This window comes from Sinohyriopsis cumingii, chromosome 3 (assembly GCF_028554795.1).
Source record: "Sinohyriopsis cumingii isolate HCF-2022 chromosome 3, ASM2855479v2, whole genome shotgun sequence".
Taxonomy (NCBI): Eukaryota; Metazoa; Mollusca; class Bivalvia; order Unionida; family Unionidae; genus Sinohyriopsis; species Sinohyriopsis cumingii.
This window is the reverse complement of record NC_142963.1, coordinates 62,299,876-62,322,695: the sequence shown is the minus strand read 5'-3', so window position 1 is coordinate 62,322,695 and position 22,820 is coordinate 62,299,876. Positions and strand designations below refer to the sequence as shown.

At 35.8% G+C, this 22,820-nt stretch overlaps 1 protein-coding gene across 1 annotated transcript in view; it reads left to right on the top strand.

Annotated features, from left to right (window-relative positions):
- LOC149802970 (ethanolamine-phosphate cytidylyltransferase-like) overlaps positions 1-22,820 on the top strand; it is a 77,844-nt gene that overhangs the window by 39,919 nt on the left and 15,105 nt on the right. The window contains exons 7-13 of the mRNA XM_089952510.1: positions 3,403-3,450; positions 5,282-5,363; positions 7,618-7,756; positions 15,112-15,188; positions 16,571-16,648; positions 19,887-19,952; positions 20,685-20,750. Of these exons, the coding sequence (XP_089808636.1) occupies positions 3,403-3,450; positions 5,282-5,363; positions 7,618-7,756; positions 15,112-15,188; positions 16,571-16,648; positions 19,887-19,952; positions 20,685-20,750 (556 nt within the window). The remainder of the gene's footprint in view (positions 1-3,402; positions 3,451-5,281; positions 5,364-7,617; positions 7,757-15,111; positions 15,189-16,570; positions 16,649-19,886; positions 19,953-20,684; positions 20,751-22,820) is intronic.

The window sequence follows — 22,820 nt, the reverse complement described above, 5'->3', positions numbered from 1 at the left end:
CCATGCGAATGGTGTAGAGGCGTCCAAAGACGCTTGCATGAGGTAAAGGGTTAAGTAGCTGACTTTTTTCTTTGGCTGTTTGAAGAGAAAAAGTTGTCTCCGATTACAGTTATGGGCTACCATTCTATTTCAGTCACCCATAGCAGGGAAGATCTTGGTCATGACTAAGACATCTCCAATTTGTTGTCCAACTTTGACTTACATAGGCCAAGTCACTCAGCTTGTTTCCCACTAACTTGGCTGAATTCAAACAAGTTTGATCCTTTAGCCAGGACCTCACTAAGGCTCATTTCATTTAAAAAAACTTTCCTGGTAGCATTATTATGAATTTTTGTCATTGGAGGGACTGAATTCGGTAGGTAGTAGGGCTAATATTCCCAGCATTAATGTGGTCAGGTAAGTATTTTAGGAGAACATAATTTACTATAAAAAACTTGCTTTCCATAATAATGACCATACATTGTATGTTGTGATAGGTTACCCTCAATGGGTTAACTGTATTGTGAATAAATAAGTGTTTGAAGATTAGACTGTGTATTTCATGTGAGACTTCAGTTCTAAAGGCTACTCGAGGTAATTACGGACATCTGAACTATACTTGTAATAATAATGGTCACTCCAAGTTTACTAAAAACCTGTGATTTCCACCCAGAATCTGACTTCCATTGTTGGACATTGATAATAACTTCTGAAGCAGATTTTAAAATTGTCAGCTTTTTAATTCACCTGGTCTAAGGCAGAGTGAGATAGTATGATCCTCTCTCAGTTGTGCATCCGTGTGTTATCTATCAGCAGTTAATTTTCTTTTCCAAAATAGCTGAATAGAATTCAACCAAAATTTACAAGTGGCATTGTGGTTTTGGTCTCTCTCAAATTTATACAAATGATACCTATTTACCATCCAGTATGTCTGCTGTTACTAAAGGTAGTATTTATTTTAAGTGACTTCTCAAAAACCACTCAACAGGATTCAGATGAATTTGAAGAGAAGTTTTCCAGGCCTTAAAGGTTTTCAAATATATGGAAACATTGCTGATCTGCCATCAAATATGGCCACCATTAAACATTTTCTGAAAAACAACTCTACAGAATTTGACCAAATTAGATAGCAAGCATATTGTCATAAAGAGCTTTTTGTGCAAATGATGGGAATCTGACATTAATTATGGTGGCCATTACTAAATATAGCAAGAATAAAACAGCTAAAAGTCAAAAGCAGCTGTACAGAAAATGACTAAATTTGATTGAATGTATCCTGACAACAAGGTTTTTTTGCACATCCTCCTTCAAATATGGCTACTATTATTAAATACAAAAACATATAAATCTTCTCAAAAACACTCAAAAGAATTTGACCTAATTTTAAAGAAAGCATCCTGGCACTGAGGGCTTTCATATTTGTGCAAATAATGCCAGTCCATCATCAGATATGACTGCCATTACCAAAAACAGAAAAACCACTGAACAGAATTTGAACAAATTTGTCAGAAAGCATATTGGCATAAGGGGCTTTGTATGGATTTGTACAGCTGATGCCAATCTGCAAACAGGTAACTGCCATAATTATAAACAAAAAAATCTCTAATCTGCAGAATTCTACCAAATTTGATCAAATGTATTGTGGCATCAAGGTCGTTTACAGTTATACAAATTATGCTGATTCACCACCAGATGTGGTTGCCATTACCAAAGGTAGAAAAAAACCCAACAAATAATATCTCAAAAAGCACCAATCAGAATTTGACCAGGGCTTTGAAGTTTGATCAAAGCTGGTTGCCCAGGGACATCAGTGGCATCAGAATGTGTCTACCCATGCTACATCTTTAGGTTAGGTGAATTTTCATGTGAGCATCTCAAAATATAAATAAAATAACTGAATTTGTTTCACACACTAAAGTTCAACGCCATTTGTATTAACCAGTCCTGCTGAATCATTACATGTTCAGTATATCCTGAAAGAGTGATCTTTGTACATGTAATCTGTCATGCTGGTCCTGGTATTTTGGAAGAGTCCATTTTCAATACAGGGTTAGTGGGTTTTGGAAGATACCATGTGCCACAGGTAAACATGCACATGCATAATCTCGTTTTCTTTGAACTGTTTTAAATTTCTACCTAGCCATATCATAAATAAACATGTTTGTGATATGATGTGTCAGATGAGTAATAAAATAAAAAATTTAATTTAACAAAAAAAGCACATATCTGTGAGAAGTACATCAACTGACCTAATTTAGTTACATGTATAGGGATGCAACAACCAAGAAATTAGGACCGCTCTGGTGGCCGTGTAGTTAGAGTGTCCGCCTCGGATGCGAGAGGTCACGGGTTTCATCCCCAGCCTGGTCATACCAAAGACTTACAAAAAAGGTACTAACAGCTGCCTCGCTTGGCGCCCAACATTAAGAGGTTAGTGTTAGGACTGGTCAGCCTGGTGTCAGTGTAATGTGACTGGGTGGGACATCATGCTACATGTCTGCAGCATGATGACCCTCTGCTAGACATCACTATAAACTGTCACACTGCAGACATCATAGCGATATGACTGAAAAATTGTTAAAGCTACATTAAAAATCCAAAGCACAAACACACACACACACACACACAAAGAAATTACAAGGGAGGCAAATTGCATTATGACAGATGGTAGCAGAATATAAAATACGAAAACTCATTTAGAAATAATCAACTCTTAAACAGGTCAGGCTGCATTGAAGAATTTGTGATCAGAAACTATTTTAACATGTATATAATGGTTGGTGTTGCATTGTAATTTGATGTGAATGATTTTAAAATAATTCTTGTGCAAAACAATTTTATCTACATTTTAAGACATTCATGTCAAATGCACTGAGATAGAGATGCAGATATCATTGGCAGTGTTAAGCTAAACAGGTGCTATTGACCAATTGAAAATAAGTAGGAATGTTGTAATTGAACTATATTTATCACTACAGAAAACATGGTATGTAGTTAAATTATGATCAAAGTACTTGTGAAATATTAATGCACAAAGAAAATTTAAAATTAAAATACTAGCTGGGTTTTGTTTTATGTAAATCACAGGAAAATAAATATTTTAAAATGTTAGGTTTCTGGTTATATTGGGGAATTTTTTTACTTTATTTTAAGAAGGAAGAATGATAAAGTTCATTAATGTTTGAAGAAATGTCTTCATTACTATATCATTCATGCTAGTATTTGGTTTGTTATAGCTAGCTGATTTTGTTGTACTTTCATGTAACCTTAATCTATGGATGGTTTTCTTTCTGCAATTTTACAGTATGAGAAAAATTGCATTAATAGTAACTTAAGATTTTGGGAATGAATTTGACAAAAACCATTTCTTCTCATTTTTGTGCGGTCGGGATCTAACATTACCTTGGTATTTTTTTTTTGCAGAGAATGCAAAAGGACCCAGGGTGTTTCTACAACAGCTCTAGTAGGAAGGTAAAATCAGTTACGCATGGCTAATTAATTTTACAGGACTTTTTTGACATATTTATGGTTGCAGGTACCGTATACACTTACTTATCAGTTGAGTCCAACTGGATCCAACATAGACCCTGACCTGCCATATAATGCACCAACAGATCAGAGTCTGTGTTGTTTCTGCTGATTTCTTCCAACAAGCTGCATAGACCCAGGTCTGCCAGTGCATCATGTGCTTGCAGATCCTGTACTGTGCAGTTTGCAGTTGGGGTTGACTTATAAGGAAGCATAAATGGTATCTGATTCTTGTGTTATTGTTTCAGCTTTAAAAGTATTTTATGGTTAAAATTAAATGCAAATCTTTTACAGTTTAATATTTGAGTGTTAAATTAAAATGAAACTTAAAAATAACCAGTATATCATTTTCTTTTATAAGAACTTTGTATTATATGCTAATAATAGTAGAATTACTGAAGCATTGAATATGGCATCATCATAAGAAAAAAGAAGCCTGTTTTCTCCCACAGTGTATGTAAAAGGAGAAAATTTGTAAAAGGAGAAAATTTGTGATAGCATCAGGGTAGTGTGTGTTTTCAAACATGCGGTTTTGAAAAAAATGTGCATTATCATTATAAAAATAAAACACATATTAAAATTTAAAAGTACATTCCAATTGAACATTGGGTACTCTAGTTTGTTGTTAGAGAAATATTCCATATATAAATGAATGAATGCTATAGCACTTATTTAATTGTTTTCAAAACTAGTAAAATTGGAAGATAAAAATTACTTATTTTCTTTATTGGATAGATGGGCAAAAGTTGTGGGGCAGTGTCAAATTAAGTTTAGGTTTATTGTTAAAACTACACAAAGTATAATATGTAAATATAAGAACAGCTTGTGGGTAAAATGCATTTTTCATTCATGTTCTGGAAAATAACAAGAACGACAAAACTATCACAACTCTGGCAACAACTATAAGAGTACTGCTACTACTACTATGAAACAAAAATAAAATTGTAATTGTGTCCTGTATGAAATTTTCCACCCACCCATCTCACACATTGGTAACTAAGTAGATCTAAACCAAAATTTAGCAGTATGGAAGACTTGCCATCGGATCCAGTGATTTCCACTTCAGGATATGAAGTTTTCCAGTTAGTGTTGAAATTTGTTAATGATCTTTTGGTTGAAATTCTACTATCTGAATATAATCACCAGACTCTTGTGTCAACATGGAGCATGCAGGGCAGTGGGTGAGTTCAGGTTTTGTTAAAGGTGGTTTGGTCCTTTTTTCAGAATGAACACCATAGTTTTTTAAGTATGATGATTCAGTGACTGATAATAATAATAATAATAACTATTATTATTATTATTATTATTATTATTATTATAGGAATATATCTTGAATTGGTATAAATTATTCACCATTCAAAAAGATATTCATGTGCAAGTAAGTGCTTCAATTAATTACTTGCACATACCTTCTTGGTCTCTATTTTCATTGTCATTGTTCAGACTTGATTTGGGTTTTCATGTTTTTGTCTTAAAGAAATTTAGGAAAGATGTGGTCTTTAAACCTTCCTGGGCGTTGATAGCATGGAAGAGTGAGATGACTTTGTGACCATGGCTAGCAGCAGGTAAAAATGCAGGACTTGTGGGTGATATGCTTATATGAATAGCGCACCCATTTACGGCTGGGTCAGAATGAGTTGTCTTGGTCAAGTTGCATTTAGGAGCACAAGAGCATTGGCCACAACCTGTCTCAGACCTATGCAGTGCTAATTAGGAATCCAGGGTCTCAGTTGTTTTCATTCACTTATTCTTTCATCTTTTCTTCTTCACATAGAATGTTGCTTTTAACTAAGACTCACCATAAGAGAGATGACGAAGATGGATTGGACAAGACACAAGTAGGAGCCATTGGACAGGTAAGAATTTTGTCCTTTACTTTCAGAAATAGGTGTCACCAATATCATAATCATGTTGGTAATCCATATTCTTAAAATCTAATCTTGACAAAGTTTACCTAAGAAAAACTCAGATGACATATATGAACAAAATGTAAACAACTTTGCATGCACAACAAAGTACCTTCCTTTGTTCAACCCACCGTAGGCATCTTCAGCTGCTTGAATCAGATATACTTAAAATAGCAATTACTGAGGTATGAGCTTTGGTGGCTCAGTGGTTAGCATACAAGGCTAGTAACAAAAACAATGCAGGTTAGAATCCTATGAACGGATCAATCAAGGTTGACTACCATGGTGTAGCATTGGGCAAGGCACTTTACTCCAGTTGCCTTGATACTAAATGGCCTAGTTGTGTTGATGTGCTGTAAGAGACCAAAAACCAAACCAGTAATTAAATGCAATGTCAGCTTTATTGCCATATCAGCTCATGGAAATAAATGATAACATCTCTCTATAACATTTGAAATTTAACTTGGGTTCCAGTTTTTTTAATGGACATGCTGGATTATTAAAGTAGTACCATTTTCAGTTAAGTACTTCAGTACCATTTTCAGATATTACTTGATTCATTGTACATCAATTTGTAAGTCTTTTTTGATGTAGTATGCAAGTTTTCTTCATTTAAGGTCCAGTTTTGACAGAGCTGTTCTCCATCTTCAGTATTACATTTTCAGCTACATCAAGTCCTTATAACCAAAATAGCTCAAGAACCATTAAACAGATTCAGCTCTAGATTGGTTTTTTCATCGTTTTGTTTCCTAGATAATCCTTTGATGGGTTTTGTCTCAACAAATTCTTTTTGGATAGAGTTATGGAATTTGATGATTCATTTAATTTTGTCAGATGTAATGTCGCATGTAATATAGCTTACAATCCATTCAGCATATTTGATGTAACTTAGTACAAACATTTTCTCATTGTCTTAGTGGGCCTTATACAAGTTTAGTATTGTTTAGTCGAGTCGTGACTCTGATTGCCCATCCTCCTGCATTAGTTTTTTTATAAGATAACTTCATCAGTCGAATTTGGCATGTGACTTTAGAGCATGAGTGAATTTGCTTTCTGTGTTCCAGGAGTTATGACCCCTAACTGTCCATTTTCCTTTTTTTGGTTTCTGCAGCATAATTTTCTGAAGCCTTGATGGATTTTAACTTTGGCTTTACACTGATGAAACCTTGAAGGAGTTTAAGCTTAGTTGTTCTGTATAATCCTTTAAAAGAATTGTGGGCCCTGATTTGAACCAGCATGCTTCTGGTCAAGAGTCCAGTATGCTTACAGATAGAATCTATCCACCACCTAACATGACAACCACTGCTAAGATCTTTTTATTATATCAAGTAAAAAAAGAAGAACCACATTCTAGTTCTCAAGTCTTTTTTGATTCCACACTGCATTTCAATATGCATGCCATTATTGAAAAATGAAACAAATTCATCTCGTAAGATGCATAACAGAACTTGGCCAAGTCTGTTAGATAGGTTTCTTGCTTAAAAGCTTTTCAGTTTATATTTTGCAAATGATACATATCCACCATCCAATATAGCAGCTATTTAAAAAAAAAATCCTTTTACCAGCTATTCTTTAAATAGTGCTAAACAAAACTTGACAAGATTTGACAGAAAGCATCACAGGAGCTAATTTGTGAAAGTTCTAATATTTTTTGAGTATAAGTTAAAGCTTTTTGATCTGATATTTCTTTTGAATGGCTTAGTGTTAAAAGGATCAGTTGGTTGTAGTTTTTTGACACAACTTTATCTCATTCTTCCATTGATGACTTGTCAGACATTGCATGGCATTTACTGATGAATATGGAGCATAATTCAAGATGAAAGGTCAGAGGTTATGATCATATGATGAATCATTTAAAGTTATTGGGTCAAATTCTTTCAGACATTTGGAAGATGCTCTATTTTCTGTTTTTATATGTAGGATGTCACATGATTTTGAACTGGGGATATTGACAGTGGTTATAATGTAGGCATAGGAGAGAAATTGAATCTTCTGAGATCTGCACATGGACATGTTTCTTTAATTTGGATTTCTTGTAAATAATTTCTTTTTTCCCAAAATTTTATGATACATTTTAAATTCTTGTATGTGAAGCCAATTTTCAATTACCTTTTCTTATAAGTGAGATAACCATTCTGTAACCAACAAACTGACATCAGTATTATTTCCAGTTTTCTGAATCTGCTATTTTTTGTTGTTATAGGGGTCTCACAAAGACAGTCCTTGGACAGGGGTGTCCCAGTTTTTGCCCACCACCCAGAGAATAATCCAGTTTTCTGAAGGGAAAGAACCCAAGCCAGGGGACAGAATCATTTATGTAGCTGGTGCTTTTGATCTTTATCGTATCCTTTCATGGTATTTGGATACCATCAGCTGGTATATTTTTGTCTGTACACTTTAAATGTCTTCTATAAGGCAGTGTGTATCTTGTTATGACAAGGCCCACACATCCATCCCTGTTCAGCCTGTCATGATTACTTGCCGCCTATGTGTATTTGTGCATGTCTGTTTGAGACTTTAGCCTATGAATAAAATTGAGGTTCATTTATATATGTATACAATGGACTTTGAATTTTGGTGTGGTCCAGAAGGGAGAAGGGATGTATTAGGGACTGGATATTATCAGTAAGAACAATGAAGTAATGCTTCTTAGGTGCAGATTTCTGACAATTCCAGGACCACTCCAGTGGCCAAAGTGGTTATAGTGTTGGCCTTGGGTGCTGGAGGTTGCAGGTTCGAATCCCAGCAGAGTCATGTCAAAGACTTGTAAAAATGGTACTTGCAGCTGCCTCATTTGGTGCTCAGCATTAAGAGGTTAGTGTTTGGACTGGTTGGCATGGTGTCGGAATAACATGACTGGGTGGAACATGATGTTAAAAAAATTTTTAAGTTACGTTAAAATTCCCAAACACAAACACTGTCAATTCCTATGCCATCAGAGAAGAGGTGATTTTGTGATTCAGCCTGTCCAGTTGTGCATTTGACTGAGGAATGTTGAGCAGCTCCTACAAATCGTTCAAGATAGAGACTCTTTTGGATATGACGGGTAATGCAGCAACATTTAACATGTAAATGGTTTAGTTAGTTTATGACCTGTAAATATTTACAAAATGGGTAATCATATAAATGAACATGCATGTTAATGTCAGTCATGCAGAATCTACCAGTTTCAATTAAATTGCATATTTCCACTTCTCTGCTTAACTAGACTTCTAGTAGGATTTGTTTCCTAATTCTTTTCTTAAAGTTCGTATAATTGCCATGGCAAGGAATTGGCTATGTAGACAAGAACTGTTGTACTGCACATTACACACCAGGTTGATTTTCTGATGATGCTGACAAAACAATTACTGAATATACATTGTTTACCATTGAAAACCATGTTCAATACCAGGACCTTTGATGTGACATGTTATTTTAGAAAGAAGTGTTGTTTCATATTCATATGCCACTGCATAGTTTCATAGTCACAGTAGATCCTACAAAAGCGTCATTTACACATGTCCAGGAAGTGCACCCAGTTGCATTATTCATTATTTTCCAGATGCACATATATGTAACAGTGGATCAGTATTAATATGCAGAAAGCGGATGCTAAATAATAAATTATAGGCACACATAACCTGTTGGCATGTGAATTATGACTGCCTTTGCAGGTAGAATAACTTGAGTGTCACTCATAGTACTTACATGTACTAAATGAAGGCAAATAAATCATTTCTAGTAACAGCTTACGCATAGGAAGGCCAGTTATTGATTGGCCAATGATACAGATAAATATCACTCAAACATCGCTTATAGTAACATGCATGAGCTGGATGCTGCTGTGTAAACCATGTATAGAAAACTTACCTGTAATTATCTGACCACGGCGAAAGATATACAGTAATTTAAATAATTTTTCTATATTACATACCAAAACCAGCACATAAAAAAAGAAATTGAAGCACCATTATTGGTATTTAAAAAGTAGGTGCTACAATATACATTATGGTACAATTTTACCTGTGGGAAAAGGCCCAATATCATTCTATACAGGTAAAATCAATAAAGTGTCATGTATATGACTATGGATTACTGCTTGCAGATAGCCTAATGGAGGCAATGATGCATCATTTCTCAATACATCCTGTAGGAAGGCTCATTGATGGCCTGTACAGGTAAATTCAGTGAAGCTTGGTGCACAGATGCTGAGATTGCATTGATCTACATCTTACCATTATGTATCTGGTTGTAGCAGAATTTATACATATGTTAAGAGTTTTCTACAGCTCACTACAGACTTGTACACACACATAAATTAAAACTATAGTCAGAACTATTGTTAAGTCAGATAGGCTACCCATGCAAGTATGTAAAGACTATAATAGTTCTCTACCTGTACAGGTCAAGTGTACTCCACTACAAATATTTATCATATTTAGTAGCCCTGTGTGGATTCTTACAAGTTCAAAAGCAGGATACTCACTACACTAAATATATATATATAGGGTTTGCTCTGTATTGTCTTGCAGATTGAGACAGTGAGTAAGACAAGTCTGATAACCAATCGACATGTGTTGTTTCTCTGGTTGTCATCCCCTGAATACATCTCAGACTTGCATATTATGGACAGAAGTTAATCATTGCTTGGGTGATGAAGCTTGCATGCAAGAGTTCAAGCCATATCTTTTCTGGATAGTGATATAGAGAGCGGCAACAAGCATCAGTTGCAGTCTTGCATATCAGAATTATGGACCAGATACACGGGTCAACATCCTATACACAGTCCCAACCTGACAGCATCATGCCAGCCAAGATGACCATGTTCTTTTATGACTGGACTTGGTCATATAACTCTTTTTGCATTGGGCCATGACCACAATCAATCATACAGTATCAGCCACCAGAAAATGAACTTGTCCAATTCTTTGTCTCACATTTGATTAGTCTAACCCAGAGGTGGGCAAATTAAGGCCCGCGGGCTGCATGTGGCCCACCAAGGGCTTTCATGCAGCCTGCCAAGGGTTTTCATGTGGCCTAGGAACAAGTCATCATTCGCACTGACTCTGTTTATGTTACTCTGTTTATCAAATCAATGTGCTTCTTTTGAAGTTTAAGTTTTCAAATATTAACAACATATTAACAACTGAAAATTAATTAGATGTTATTTAGAAAAACCTTTTGTTTTTGTTATTTCAGATAATAATTATTTTACTTAATGAACTATGTGGCCCGCGACAAGGTGTAAATTTGTGTATGCGGCACTTGCACTGGAAAGTTTGCCCACCTCTGGTCTAACCACATAGTGCTGATAGGCACTTCCTGTGGAAGACATACATTTGATATAGACAACCTTCATGCCTCAGTCTTTCCAGCATAGTACCTCAAAACACTTTTGGCATAAGATGTCCATCTTGGGGCCTCAGTTTTCAAGAAATGTTTCTATACTTGTTCTCAAACCTCTGCCATGCAAGAGACTCTACTTAGTGATACATTAGAAGTAATGGGTCAGTGGTGCAAGTGTAGTGGGCCACCATCATTGACATTGTTCTCCTACTACTTCACTACCTTGGTCTTTAAACGATACTGGCATTGAAGTTCCCTCGTTGTTAGATCCCACCTGGATGACTGAACTCTGCCTTGCAGGCTTGAACTGAAGTTTCCTGCCCAATCCCCTTATCCTCTTTTCTCTACATCACTTGCTGAGTCTACGGTTCTGACATAGGTGGATTATCATCACTTGCCAAGTCTACGGTTCTGACATAGGTGGATTATCATCACTTGCCGAGTCTACAGTTCTGACATAGGTGGATTATCATCACTTGCCAAGTCTATGGTTCTGACATAGGTGGATTGTCATCACTTGCCGAGTCTACAATTCTGACATAGGTGGATTATCATCACTTGCCAAGTCTATGGTTCTGACATAGATGGATTATCATCACTTGCCGAGTCTACGGCTCTGACATAAGTGGATTATCTACAGAAGATTCTACTTTCAATTTCTTTTACAGTCAGGATTTTTATAGGTTACCACCACAGGAGTCATTATTATTGGCGATTCCTATAAGCCTTGCCACCTCAGGGTTCGACTCTATCTATTGCTGAACAGCAGAGGAAAGAGCTAAGCAAATGACCAACAGTGTCCTCTCGCACAGGAGATGCCTGGATTGGTTATATGTATAAAATACCCTGTTGCCCATCCCAACATAATGAATTGGATGACATTCTCCCCACATTCTGTTTTAACTGAACTAAGTCATGTATAAAGGATCATAGGGGCCACAACCAGAACATGTACATGATAAGTCACGGTATCAATTCAGGGTGTTCAGTCAACAGAATAAGCGGGGTGTATTCATAGGATGGTCCACTTCATAACAGAGAAACAACGTACTGTAGAAGCTATGAACTTACAACAGGTTGGAAAAAAGATGCAGTGCTCTTTACAGACCATTCTGACCCAAGATATACATGCAACTTCATCATCTATTCTCCTCTTTAATGATTAGGTTGATGGAAATTTGCAACATGCCACCATCCCTCTCAGTCTCAGCTACAGCAGAGAGATCTGTAATGCAACCAAGAAGGTTGCAAGGATGTCCCAAAAGCACATGCCACTGAGAAACAATCCTAAAACTAAGTGGCAGAGTCCAAGGGAGGTTGTTTTCACCAGTGTTCCTTGAGACCATCCCTATCTCAGTGACATACATACATGCCCCCATCCCACCCTGAACGCAGGTCCCAGCAGGTGAAGGTTCCAGTCTTTCTTGCCTGCATGGAGAAGATTTACCATGGCATCATGGGGACCCAACAAGTTTCCTCGGGACTAGGTATCATGTTCAGTGCCTTTTAAAGCCTTTGGGCAGTGCTCTTTATCAGTACCACAGCACTTATCAGTAAGTGTATTCAGTCAGCTGTGTTATGCTCACAAGTTTATGATGGAATGCAACAACGAGTCCTATAAACTGTCCAGTTTACACAATAGCCCGTGGATAAGCCGACCCCCCTTCTTCCAGGCCTTTATTGTTTCCTAAATTATTTGGCTTATACGCAGGTATATATGGTATATGGAGCAATCCATCTGCTTAAGAATTCCTTTGCCCACCGACTTATTCTCAATGTGGTAGCAGCTGTCTTAGTGCTTGGTCACTTTATTGGGCTCCCGTAACAATAATCCAAGTGGAGACTTAACCTGTGACCATTGGGCTAACTTGCATAATCTGCAACAATATGAGGTTGCATCTTGAAGGCAGGGAAACCACTTTGGACTTGAGTCATCAATATCTCTGCAAGCACAACCTCCGTCAATCACAATCGCTATGGATATGAACACAGAGGATTGGGAGAGCAAGTATCCTACCATTTTGGACTTCTATAGAAGCATGGCCCCCCTCAAGATTAGTTTTTACATAGCAACATCATCAAGATGGAAACTGCTTTGAAAATTATTCATTGGTGGCTGGAGAATCTATATGGGAATGGAGTTCTCTTCCTGTCCAATAACTTCACCATGGTGACTCATCTCAAACAGCAATGTGGAACAACTACTCTGACTTTTATATTCTTGTTTGAGATTTTCTAAAGTGGCGTCCTCATCAACAATCCATTTTAAGTATGTTTACTATGCTGGTTCATATATTGGCAGACTCATGGTTCTGCAAGAAGGAAATAATATAAACAGAATGGTCTCTTCATTCCTCAGTTTTCATTCAGTAGACACTATATGGGATTGACCTATGGGTGACAAGGTGGAATACAAGAACCTCAACTTTGTCTCACCAGTCCTGAACACAAAAGGCCTGAATAATCGATTATATTTCTATAGATTGTATTGGCCAAATATATGTACTTCTCCAATACCTCTGATATGGAAGGGGATACAGGGATCAGCAAACCTGAGTGTCTCATCCTGATTACCACACTCAGTGGAAAATATTGGAGCAACCTCATCAATTGCAACAGAATCACCATAATTGAGGTCTTTCCATATCTGAATTAAAAAACCACAGTGGCAGGTGTTTCCACCCAACCCAGCCTAGAGTTACTGAACCTGCATGTTGGGATTTGAAGAAACAGACATTTAAGAACAGTTTTCACAACAAGCAGTGGAGTATCTTGAAGTGAGATGGCTATCCACTTCAGAGGCATATGAAGGCATTGAAATATAATCTCAGCAGAGTACTTTATACCAATGTAGGGATCCAAATCTCAATAGCTAACTTCCTATGAGAAGTTAGTACCAGTCATAATTAAATTTACTGTTTGATGATGACTGGCAGACTGTATTATCATGGAAGAGAGGATATCTAACAAACCAAGACCTATCTGATCTTCTATTCATTTGGATTCCACCCAGCCAATGATCTGGACCCTTGACCAAGTGGAAGTTATCATGTATTAACCTGGCAGAACAAGACCCCATTTGAACTGCTCATAGGAGCTTACTTAGTACACCTATAAGTCCTGTTTCCACACTACATTGGCAGTAAGCAGGCAAAATAAGCAATATATTTCTTATTGGTGGATCTACCTGCTTGCTTGCAGTTCCTCCATGCCAGATCAGTATCACTTATGAAGTCCCTTGCTTTCATTATCGAGAACAGGCTTCCATTAAGGAGGAATTACATATTGGTAATAATTCTTGTATATACTTAATCTCAAGGTCATTAACAGGATCCAGTGCATGCTTTGAAGCGGTGCTTATGGAGTTTCAAGTTGTTACATTGAGGAGATCATGCCTCATTTTACTTTCAAGAGTGGAAAGATGATATATTAGCATAGGCATTTTCTTCCTGAATAAAGTGGGTTATCTGTCCTATATATTGGACTAAACCCACATCAGTAATTTGCCCATCATATTGGCTCATGAAGTTAGGACAGTCAGCACAATTCATCACATATAAATTAAACTTTTCTCTATCATTATTCATGCTGTGGGATCCAGATATGAGTACACTTCTCTGGTTTTTCTCAGAGAGATTTCATCCTTAAAGGCTCAAGTCAATCTGGAGGAACCTTTAACCATGGCATTAATCTTCCAGATTGTTTGACTGTGTCATACTGATGCAGCTTCACGAGTTCTGCTTGATTTGCAGGAGGGAAAATGTTTCCCTTTCACAGTTGCTTCCTGACAGATGGAGTCCTTTCCATTTGGGTTATCTAGACGCTGGTTTATATGCCTTAGGGGATCAGAGGATAAGAGGATATATCTCCTTCCACCTCTTACCTATTATCCTAAGGTATTATGATTGGGTAATGTATTTAAAGAAGAAACCAATTTTTTCTAGTTAAATATGTTTCTTCGAGAATAGTTACTCAATCATAATACACATACACACTCCTAGCTTCGCCACAGTGATATCCACATACAGAACATGCCTTCCATTCCAGTAGTATTTATAGGATTTGGTGTGAATCCCTGTACCAAGGGGAGATCACTCTGTCTGACTGCTGCTTAGGTGGTTAGAAAAGTCTGAGCTAAAATTGTTATCTGGGAAGGCTGGATTTGCACTGTAGTTGTTCTCCTAAGGTATTATGATTTGGTAAGTATTCTTGAAGAAACATTTTGCTAAAAATAATTGGTTTCCATGGTGATGTACAAAAGCTTATGATTGTGTAAGTGATGAGGTCTTCTCTTCTCCATCTTTAGCATTTCTCTAATTGGATGGGGATTTATGCTATGTGAGAAAAGTTTTCTTAGCAGAAATTTAAGATGTTGGACACCTGGCATTCCTAGAGAAGGCAGCTGCGGAGGGAGACTATCTGATTGTTGGACTCCACAAAGACTCAGTAAGTGATTGAATGCTGTGAAGTCCTTTATTTTCATGTGTACCATGTATACTTATAAATCATGTCCAGCTGCAAACAATATAGACCATAATCTGCCATTGCACAACATGCCAGCAAATAGCGGTCCATGTTGTTTGTTTTACTGAAAAGTTGAAACAAATAGCATAGACCCAGATTGGCTGGCATAATATGCAACAGCAGATCTGGGTCTGAATTTGCAGTTGGACTCAACTTATAAGTGAATATATATGGTATCATGTTTTATGGTTTTGCAAAATATGAAAATTTTCATTGGTACTTAAAATTGTTGATTCAGGGATTTTTCCTATTAATATTTATTTCAAAAGGATTATTGTTCATTTGATCTTGAAATTCAAGGTTTCCAGTGATGATGAAATTCATGAAAATTGTTAATTCCTTGTATTCTTTTGCTTTCAGTCATCATTGTGTTAAATAAAGCTGTGAAATGTGTAATGTAACATAATTTAAGACTTGATGGAGCTTTTAACTGGAGTGCAGAGTGTCAGATTTTGTATATAGATGGGAAAACTGACGAGATTTGCAACTTAAATTGATTGGAATCTTGAGTGCACAGGAGCAGTATTGTTTAGATTCCTCTGTGTGTGTCAAAAGAAGTAAGGTACATTTAATGTTTAACCTAGAGTTTGCATACATTTAAATCAACTGCCTATCACTGTTGTCATTTCTTGATCATATACAATATTATACCCAGAATGCGATATCAAAGGTGTGAACTTTTTAAAAAAATTACAGTGTGGGTCAGGAAATAAAAATGTTTCATTTATTTTATTTTCTGAACAAAAGGCCTGATGTTGTAATATTAAATGTTTATGTTTTCTGCTAATGATTTTTTTATGATTAATATTTTTATTATAGACAAGAGCATGAGACATAGAGGTTTTGTCAACAAATTTTTGTTACTAAGACATTGGAAACCTCTGTCCCAATGCCCTTAGACATAGTGGATATTTTTTAAAATTATTTTCAAACATTAGAAAATTTTATGGATCTTAACTGCATTAGGTAATGTAGTTTTTGGAAGAAGACCAAGCACTCATGCTCATGTGTGTATTCTGCCATATTCACAGTTGTTTTGCTGCCCATGTGTATTATGTTCTTATCATACAAGATGTTTGCTGAATTATTATTATCCTTGTCAGTGTCTGTTCTTGAGTGCCATGCATTTTAAATATATGTATTATCAAAATGATTTGCTTTCCCTAGATCAGAAATGTTGAAAAATATTAATACTTTTTATTCATTTAAAAGCTTAATGAAATAATTCATTAAAATATAATTTTGAATAGAGAGCATGAAATACAAGCTTAGGATAAAGATAAATAAGCTTTTTTCTCATCTAGGTGGTAAATAGATACAAAGGTGCAAACTTCCCCATAATGAATCTGCAGGAGAGAGTTCTCAGTGTATTGGCTTGCAAGGTAATTTAACTTTTTTCACTATAGATAAGAGAGGGGAAGAGAGATTATTTAATCTATCTCTTGCATTTTGACTTTACACATAGTGACAAGATAGAATCAGTTCATATAGTTTTATACAGTATAAACCTTTTTATTAGATATACTGATTTCATTAATATCAACTACTTTTATGGTGATTCCTTTTTTAAGAAAAAAAAATTAAGAATTTGTTTTTGATTGGACCAGATTGGTTCACTATAAGTAATTTGAAATAACTTCATTGTTGTCACAGAAATTGCCATACTCTTTGCTGAAGATGCCATGAACTTGATCACAGATTCCTGTATAATCAGGTCTCATTATAACTACTGTATATACAGAGGAGCCTCAGTAATCTGGAATCCATATATCCAGAAACTTCGCTATCCAGACATAATTCAGCAGGAATGGAATTACTAACCATTAATTTACTCCGTTAATCTAGAAATCTGCATTCCGGATCTGGAAATCAAAAATGGGGACCAAAGTGTAAAATTACTATAAATCTTGTCTCAATAATCCGGAAATAATGTCCAAAAATAAGAAAATGTAAAAAATAATATATGAAAATACAGTGAGATAACACAGATTCACCTGCACAAATCTGGAAGTGTCTTTGTATCAGTCTCTGATTGGTCAAATGCTAGTGGTATGTTAAAGTTGTCATGTGATCATGTGTGTAGAAAAACCAAACAGCATGACCATATTGTAACCAGCGATTGTATAAACAAATTCTGTTTTAGCTAGTCACCAACGGTGGTATTAGTAATTAAATTAACACACTGGAATCAAATTGTCCATGCTTTTTTGACATAACATATGGTTAATAAATTAAGTGAATCTTAAGCCTCTTTGTCGTTTACCAATTGTATGTAACAATCAAAGTTTATTGATGGCTGTACAAATACAGTTGATTGATTTAAGCTGTGGACAGTATATGGCTTCATATCAGAATAAAATGGGGATGTCAATAATCAGCTCATTAGCAGCTATAACAGCTGTAAAATATGACATAAAAATGACTGCATTTTATTAGTTTACCATAAAGCATTTAACTGTGAGATATCAGTTTGTATTCTTTGTACTTTTAACATATACACCACTCCCTCGATAACTCACGCCCTGATAACTCACAAACCCGCTTATAATATGGGGTCAGGTGTGGATCCCATTTTTAAAGCCAGAAAAATAACCGAAAAATTGATCCTTATTTCTTGAATTTGAAGAAAATTGCGATCAAAATTGGTAATGTAAACTTTGATATCTCACTCGTTTTATCGTCGAAAATGGTAGATAGGACCATGAAATTTCAATCAGCATTATTAAATATCAAATTTAAAAGTAGGTCATACAATTGTTTACATTTTCTTTCCAAATGACATTCTTAGTACTCTGCAATTAATGATATGTAAGGAAATATCGATCAATGAAAATGTCAGTGAGGCAGTACTTTAATAAATAGATACAAATTAAATAATTTTTTATCAATTGAAATTTGTATTCTAGTTTTATCTTTTAGTTCCTTTTAAGTGTAATCATCGTAAATGCAAGGTGTCCTCTTGCAATTAAACATAAAATGTATCAATCTATCGTAACAGCTATATCCGTGAGCATTTCTCTGAGAACCTAATTAAGTGCCAAACATTTTGATAACTAACTTGTGGAAGAATTTGTTGTATTGTTGCACTGAATGAAAAGCTAGCCTCCTTTGTATTATCACGTTAAGTATGTCTTTTGAATCAAATAAAAGAGGTGGAATAAAAGAAAAGTTAAAAGGCACAAAAATCCTACAAACTTAAAATTTAGTGGCCCCGGTTGTACGTTGGGTGAACTTTATTCATTTGGTCAATCGAGCACTGTTATAAATGTTATTGTGTAACTAACATAAACTACTTTAAATTAACCGACTCTTTCATAACTGTGATCAACGATAGCAAGGCAGCCAAGTGAAATGAATACTTCATAAAATAAGATACAGACCATTGTGGGCAAGTGAGTTTCAGAGAATTCTTGAACTGGAACTTAAGAGATATCCTCAAGGATGATAAAAAGTTTCATTATTACTTCCGATGAAATCACGACATCAATAGTGTACTAATTGAACAATACGAAAATTTGAGTTTCGACAGACAGTTGTCTCATGAAATAAATGTCGCTTGTTTTTGAAAAAAAGGAATCTTGTTTGGTGGTGTATCAACAGTTAGTCAAGTTCCCTGCTCTTTGGACTTAATTTGGCAGGTTACTATTAAACCCAATACGGGGAACCAGACTCATCAAGAAAAAAAAAGCAGTGACGTAATACACAGATTTTCACGTACACGTGACGGTTGTTGAAACCAGTTGGAATGATCTTTCACATTTTGGAGATTTTGAAAATAAATGTCATTTAAACAGAATAACGAACAACTAAGCGCGTTATTAAAAATTATTATTAATGTGATTGCAAAATGAGGATTCAGTCATTAAATAACCCAGTAATAAACGACACCCTCCCTCCCCATAGTTTTCTCTATGTCGAAGTGAATTTTTTCAATTTTTGGAAGTCCCTCATTACCGGTAACTCACACCCTCGCTTATAGTGCGGTCTATGTTTGTGGGCACCGTAGTGTGCGAGTTATCGAGGGAGAGGTGTATTGAATATATAGTACATTTACAGCTTGCATGTACATGTATATAGTATGATGACATAGTTAAATAAAAATGTGCATGATTCAGTTATCCGGAAAACTCGTTAATCTGTACATATTCACTGGGAATGAAGGTGTCCGGATTAACGAGGCTCCTCTGTAATCGCATACAAGTCAGATCCCCCTGCAAACAGTATGGATCCTGATCTACCGTCATATATTGTGTTTGATGATAAGAGTCTGTGTTGCTTATTCTACTGATTACCCCTAAACAAACTGCATAGACCTAGAGCTGTTGGCATATTATGTGATGGCAGATCTAGTCTACATGGTTTGCAGTTGGACCTGACTTACAAGCGAGTATTAATGGTACTCTGAAGTATTCTGTTTTCATATGCATCAGTCATCTTTGTTTTAATAACAATGTAATTTTCAAGGGAACATTTCTTGGTTTGTAGAAGTGTGAGTGAAGGAGGTTCTTAAGTTCAAGAAATAATTATTTTAAATGTATGCTCCATAGAAATCACAGAATCCATTCAAATTGATACCCAGTAAAGTGATAGAGAAAAAAAATAGAAATTTTCTTGTTGCAGTATGTATCAGAAGTCGTGATTGGAGCCCCCTATTCTGTAACAAAGGAGCTTATGGATCACTTCAAGGTATTTAATACTTGACAATAAATGGCATATTCAGTCCTTCATTTTTTATCATAGAAAACAAACTGTAATTAAAGTAAAGCAATAAGCCTGTAGTGTGCATTTAAACATTATGAAAACTCTATTTACTATAGTGTAGGGCTTGGAGTTTTTTTCTTCATGTTTTTTTTTTTTTTTTGCAGTGTTTTAAGAGTTACAAGTTATGGTTTTGAAGGAACATTCTTCTTTTAAAATAGAGCAGAAATGTGAAAATGACTTACTTGATGAATATAAATCATGTACTTGTTATTTTGGTGATACTGTCAGTAACTTCGTTATGTCATAATGCTTGGTAGGGTTGACACAGAGATTCTGGTTAGAAACCCACTTGGGTAGTAGGGACATATGTTAAGTAAATAAAGGGGTTTAATTACAAACATATATGTTATTTGAAAAAATGTCAGAATTATATGCTCATGCACCTTTAATAAATCCATTTTAGACATGAGTACTAACAGAATTTCTTTTCAAAATGATTTGTGTACCTCCAATATAAAGCAGAAAGTATCACGCTATGATGCTTGTCCATCTATCCATATATTTTTGGTGTCTGGATGAACTTTTGTTTCAGGTCATGACCTTGACCAAATATTGTGACTGGCTTGGATATTATATCAAGAAGAGGACTAGTGATCTTGTACAAAGAACAATTTATGGCCTCTTTCTGTTTCATGCCGGTTTTACTGTATGTTTCAGGTGGATCTTGTATGCCATGGACTGACTCCTGTCATGCCAGATGTGGATGGTTCAGACCCATATGCTGTGAGTACTTGAGTTTGGTTTGGTTTTATGGGGTTCAACACCATTTATCAGCACATGATACATGGTGGCCAGTATATTTGGCGGAGGGTGAACTCAGGAAGACTCGAGAAAAATCCACTAACCCACAGGAAGCTTCTGGCAAACATTGACAAATACCAATATTGGTTGAGTTGAGACTTGAACCCATGTGGACAGAGGTGTGATGTGTGTAGTCTGTAAAGGCATGTACTTTAGATCACTCTGCCTTTAGGGGCCCCAAGTACTTGTGTCACGTAGTAGGAGCAGATCAGATTATAGAGCAAATAGTCCAAACAGTATTACTAATTTAATTTGTATGCTCCATTGTTTGCAGCAGGGGCAGCTTGATTTGGTCTGGTTCAGCCATATGTATAGTGTAACCAGATTTAGTGGATTTTCCATACAGCAGACACCTGTTCATAGCAGACATCTGCCTAACATGGACAGCAGTGTTTTGGTCAGCAAAGTTGCATATAATAGACAATGTGACCTAATGTGTATGGACTTGCATCCCTTGAAGATCATTAGAGGTACTTTTGAATGTACACAAATTTGTAAAGCTTAGAGTGTTTTTATAGTCAACAATTAAGTTGATAATGACAATTTTCGATTAGGTCTTCTGGTTCATGGACCCTAGTAGCAGAGTGGTCTAAAGTGCTTGCCTTTACTGATCACTGCCTTCTCACTTCTGTTCATGTACCATATTTACCGTATATGTTGGGACACCGTATTTGTTGGGACACCATAAATTAATTTTAAAAGTAATTTTTTTGTACACTGTATGTTCTAGGACACATCGTTTTTTTCGAGTCGTAAATTGTGGGACATCATTTAAATCATTTGAAAATTACATGTCGGAAATTGCACTCCAACTGAAATTTTATTTAAAAAAATATAAACTGTATACTCGACATAAAACTCTTCAATACACTGCAGCAGCATCTCATCAACACAACCCTTCTCCTGCACACGTACGATCTATTCTTTTGGTACATGAATATATTTTTAGCTTTCTCATACCGTGAAAAAATGTTAGAGACGACACCACCTGAAGCAGAAACTGCAAGGACAAAAGTCAGATGTTTTCAAATCTGCACTAGTCTTGCTAATTCTCACACTTCTGATGCCCATCTTATAATCAGTCCATCCAGGAGTACGATCAAAGTACACTAGAGTTTTAAACAAGTTAATGATCATATTGTCGGCGAAATGATCTATTCATCACGTGATTTTATTTTGCTCCAAATCTTCTGGATGATGCTGGGTCATCGATGTTCGCGCACGAAGCATTATATTGTAAACTTTAAAAACTATTCCATTGTTTCACTTTATTTTAAAAAATGTCGTGAATACTGGTGAAAAGAAACCCAAGTTAGCTTCCATATCTCAGCCGTCTTTGTTTATTCGAAGCTAAAATATAAAAAATCAGCACATGTAAAAGAATCCAAGTCGGCTTCTGAGGTCAGTTTGCTTTGCAATAAAATAATCTTTGTATTGATATCCTTTAAAAAAAAATTCGGCTTCCGAGTCCAAAGTCGGCTTCTGACGTCGTCTTGCTTTGTGATAAAAATAACCTTTGTCTTTGATATCCTGTCGGTAAGTTCAAAGAAGAAGTTTACTGTTGGCTGCCAGCTGTGTTTATTTACCACCAGGGCTTCTATGTGCTTGGCATTTTTTGTACCGTATATACTCGCGTATAAGCCTGTTCGCGTATAAGCTGATCCCCCAACCTGAATTGGTAAAACTGTGATAAAGTGCATGACCCGCGTATGAGCCGACCCATAACTTCTAGACTACTGGTACATCACATGATGCACAAAGTGAGTTCTGAATACGTTTATTTAGGCAAATCATATTATTAAAGAAAATGAAAGTAAGAAAGCTAATTTATGTTGAAATAAAAACAGTTCGAAAGTGTTAAGTCGTAATGGAAATTTAATTAATCCTCATTCTAAAATCATGAATTATAAATGTTCTATCACTTTTAGAATCCTTCAAAATCTGGCTCTGTATCAGACTCGCCAAACAGTTCCCGAAACTCGGCTTCTGTTA